The following is a 4,390-nucleotide window of genomic DNA, read 5'->3' as shown; positions in this document are numbered from 1 at the left end:
TTCCATAATTATTTTTGGTGGGAAAATCGTTTCCAATACAATACAATCCTTTTCCAAGCATCTCTAAGAGATGAGGAACACAAATGTGAAAAACTAAATAAAACTCATAGTGCAACTTTCAACTACTAAGTATCTTCTCTTCTTCTTTTTCTTTTCCCTGAAAGGTGGGAGTAGGAGCACACTACTTGTAATTTTATTGATATGGAAAAAAGAAAAAACCATTTACATCTACGAAGGGGTGCCAAACCAACTAACCCCTCCAGTACACAACCACTAAACAAAGCAAACACATACCGAAAACCACAGAGAAGATCAAAACATAGAAAGAACCAACTTAACACCACCCAACAGCTGCTGGATGCATACAAACTTCACTTATCCCTTAGTGGGATTAGCAGCTCAATTCACACCTATTGTATCTTCCACTCCATGACTAGCCACAACTTGTTAATAATGACTAAGATACGATGAACTGTCGCCCAACAATCGTTCCCTATTTTGCTGATCTGGGTGAATTCCATCCCCAAGATACAAGTCCCTTATTGCATGCATTTCTTTGACAATCTCTCTCATTTGCATCCGCTCGTTTGGAGATTCTACAGAACAAGTGATGCCAATTTTGGCCACAGAAGACAAAAACTCTCTCATTTTAGTCCTTGCAATGCGTTGTCGTTCTCCATTGTTCAGTGCTTGAACGTCTTCGAGCAGTCGCGGGTCTACAATCTCCATCACCTGATCAGGTAAAGCCATCTTAACAAATTGATGGAGGCTTAGATCGTCTTTAAACATGTCATCGGTTGGTATTTTTCCTGTGAACATCTCTAAAAGAAGGATACCATAACTGTAGACATCTCCATTTGTAGACGCCTTTCCGCCCATTCCATACTCTGTCATTTACACATCTCGAATTTTCGAGATATAAAGGTTTCATGAATTCCAACAATTAAATAAAAATAGGGATTAGTTTTTGACCTAACACAAGTGACAATCATTATAGCATAGGAAACAATCATCGTATTAATTTTAAACTTTTGAAGCATGAAGTTATCCAGGTATAACTAACAAATTAGTCCTACTACAAACAATTAGTACTAATTACTTATCCATTGACCTTGTATGCAAAACTGTTCCATGCACCGTTAGTTGAAAATTATCTTAACTCAAATTAGAAAAAAAAAAAAAAATACTAAAATGAATTTTCCATCCTCCAATGCTTCATTCTTACTAGGAGTTTCATACAAATGATTTATTCTGAGAGTTATAGGGTGTGTTTGGCATCCACTGAAAAGCTGAGTCCATCTCAATTTATATAATCAGGGTTTTTCACAGGGATTAAAAATAGTCATGATAGCCAACAATTTATATAATCTCCAGCACCTAATTAATATTAACTAAAATAAGATGAACTCATTTTTCAGTGGCTCGGAAACAGGCCGACATTACTGTTGTTGTTATTTATGAGAAATGATTCATTTCTTACTGTGTATTCTTACTATAGCCACTATAACAACATTAGCTACACCACAAGCAATAAAAAGAAGTGACAATTCAAGCTTCATATTTAAAAATATTTGGAAAGCATTAAAAAAAGAAGAAGAAAAGATTAAAGAACAAAGAAAAAGCATGAAATTGTTACCTGGAGGAATATAGCCAACAGATCCCCTGATACCAGTTGTGCTGGTTTGATCTTGAGAGGTATTACTGGCAGCATTAGAAAGGAACCTTGCTAATCCAAAATCGCCCACATGGGCGCACATGTCATTGTCCAGTAGAACATTGCTTGGTTTTAGATCGCGATGAACGACCGGTGTCCCGCAATGGTGATGAAGATACTCCAATGCAGAGGCGACATCAATGGCTATATCTAATCTTTGAATAACGTTCAAGCTCCGCATTTCATATTGCCCATGTACATTTGGATGCAACCATTTCTCTAGACTCCCATTAGGCATGTACTCAAACAATAGAGCTTTGAAATCATCGCCTTTAAAATCGATGCTTGAGCAAGCAGTTATGATTTTAACTAGATTCCGGTGCCGGATATTTCTCAAGGCTTCACATTCAGCAAGGAAACTCCTTGAAGCTCCTCGTTGATGAAGATTGAGAACTTTCACTGCAACAAGTGTTTCATCTCGATCTAGAATTCCTTTATATACAGAACCATAACTTCCCTCGCCAATCAAATTATCTGAAGAGAACTCGCCAGTTGCTTTAAAGAGATCCTTGTAAGAAACATTTAAGTATTTACTCTCTAGGAAAGATGCAGGCAAAGGGTTCTTGCTGGCCTTTCTTCTCGCCCGATAAAGAGTAACAAAGATAGATGATAAAAGAATCAAACCTAAAACTGCACCGATCACTGAGAATATTACTGTAAGAGAAATAGACCTTCCATGTTTCTTAGAATCTTTCTTCAGGCACGCAGGCAGCTGTAATTGTGGGATACCCCCACAAAGCCTCTTGTTTCCAAGAATTGAAAATGCACTGGAATTTTTGAAAATCCCTTGCTGTGGAACTTCACCATCAAGATCATTGGATGACAAATCCAAGTATTCCAGGATCGGAAATTTCTCTAGAGCAACTGGAATATGCCCAGACAAGTTATTATGAGAAAGTTCTAGCAGTTTAATACTTTTCAAGTTCTTCAAATCCGGAGGAATGGCTCCTTGAAAGAAATTATTGCTCAAATTAAGGATTTTCAGGTTCAGACAATTTCCTAGCTCGCTAGGAATTTCACCCATCAATTTGTTGTTAACAGCATATAATTCTTAAAGTAGTTCCATATTACCAACTTCCGACGGTAAAGATCCAACTAAAAAATTATCATCTATATAAAGTCCGATCAGGGAAGGAATACTTAGAACCTCTTTTGGAATGGTACCGTTGAGCTCATTTGCATAGAGGGATAATCCTTCAAGATGACGGCAGTTTCCAAGACTTGAAGGGATTCTTCCATGCAAACGATTTCCAAATAAAGAGAGTTTAACCAATCCAGTGATGTTGCCAATGGAGGATGGAATTCGTCCAGAAAGTCTGTTGCTGTACAAAAACAAACCTTGCAAATTTTGAAGCTTCCCAACGCCAATAGGAATGGTACCCATGACAAAGCTCCTAAATATAGCTAGAACATTTAAGTTGAAGAGATTGCTAATATCTGTTGGGATGCTTCCGTATATCGGGTTTCCTCCTAACCCTAATATTGTTAAGTGGGTAGAGAGATTGACGATGGTGTCTGGTAGTGTTCCTCTTAGCTGATTGCCAGATGCATCTAAAAATTCCAAACGGCTACAATTAGTTAAAGAAGTGAGGAAACTCAAGTCATTGTCACCTTCTCCACCTCCAAACTTATTACCTATATTTAATTGACGAAGATCATGTAGTCTTCCCAAATTTTCAGGCAAGGGTCCACTAAAATAACTAGAACCAAAATCAACAGCAACTAGTCCTGAAGCATTGGGTAATGAAACTGGCATCGATCCTGTAAATGCATTTCCTCCTAGCAAAAGATATTTGAGATTAGGAAGGGTGAGACCCAAACTGGCTGGAATGTTTCCATAAAGTTGGTTAGCTCCCACTGAGAAACCAACGATGGATGAGAGGTTGTAAATCGATGGTGGGATCAGACCCGACAGTTTATTTGAGGAGAGCTGAAGATATTGTAACTTCATTAGATGGCCTAACTCATTTGGAATGCTTCCTTCTAAAATATTAAAATGTAAGCTGAGAGAAACAAGAGACGAGAGGTTCCCGATTGGTGGTGGAATGTTGTTGATGAGATTGTTACGACCAAGATTCAACGACATTAGCTTTGACAGAGAGCTAAGCTTGACAGGAATACGCCCCTCGAGCTTGTTACTCTCTAAAAGGATGGATCTGATTTCTGTGCAGTTGGACAGGTTCTCAGGGATTTCTCCTTGCAGTCCATTATAACTAAGATCAAGATGCCGAAGCCGGAAGAGATGGCCGATTTCAGGTGGGATTTCGCCATGGAAGCTGTTACTCGAGAGGTTGATACTCCTGAGGAAAGTGAGGTTTGATACGCGAGGTGATATGGACCCCACCAATCTGGCGGACACAAGATTTAAGGAGGTGACCCTTTGAGGATGACGTCTACTGCATGTGACTCCTTCCCAGTTGCAGAAATGGAGGGAATCGTTCCATGAGTTCAAGAACCCGAATGGATCTTCAGATATCAGATCCTTGAATGAGACCAAGGCCAGTCTATCCGTCTCGTTTCTTAAGACGGGGGATCCAATTCCAATGCCGTTCATGCATAGGAGAAGGAAGGCTGAGAGGATTAATGACCAAAATGGCCTTGAACGTAAATGTCCAAGCTCCATCCTCTTATTGTTGGGATGGGATTGGGAGGGTTTCAGAAAAAGAAACAAAAACA

At 39.1% G+C, this 4,390-nt stretch overlaps 1 protein-coding gene across 1 annotated transcript; it reads right to left on the bottom strand.

Annotated features, from left to right (window-relative positions):
* Positions 1-432: 432 nt before the first annotated feature.
* Positions 433-3,780, bottom strand: LOC131244223 (probable LRR receptor-like serine/threonine-protein kinase At3g47570). Its single transcript, XM_058243866.1, has 3 exons — positions 3,623-3,780; positions 1,637-2,662; positions 433-887 (listed from the first exon to the last, which is right to left on the bottom strand). Exons 1-3 carry the CDS (start codon positions 3,663-3,665, stop codon positions 448-450), a joined length of 1,509 nt encoding a protein of 502 aa, XP_058099849.1. The 5' UTR covers positions 3,666-3,780; the 3' UTR covers positions 433-447.
* Positions 3,781-4,390: the final 610 nt, after the last annotated feature.

The sequence above is a fragment of the Magnolia sinica genome, chromosome 4 (assembly GCF_029962835.1).
Source record: "Magnolia sinica isolate HGM2019 chromosome 4, MsV1, whole genome shotgun sequence".
Classification (NCBI taxonomy): Eukaryota; Viridiplantae; Streptophyta; class Magnoliopsida; order Magnoliales; family Magnoliaceae; genus Magnolia; species Magnolia sinica.
Note: the sequence above shows the minus strand (reverse complement) of the source record. Positions and strands in the feature narration are given on the sequence as shown.

Bases quoted from the DNA above. Each gene is read 5' to 3' on its own strand.
- LOC131244223 (XM_058243866.1), bottom strand. From the start codon at position 3,665: ATGAAGTTACAATATCTTCAGCTCTCCTCAAATAAACTGTCGG. The intron at 2,663-3,622 runs GTCTGATCCCAC...ATTTCTTTCAAG, and splicing joins CTCCTCAAATAAACTGTCGG to GAGCCATTCCTCCGGATTTG. The intron at 888-1,636 runs GTAACAATTTCA...TGTAAATGACAG, and splicing joins TGTTGGCTATATTCCTCCAG to AGTATGGAATGGGCGGAAAG.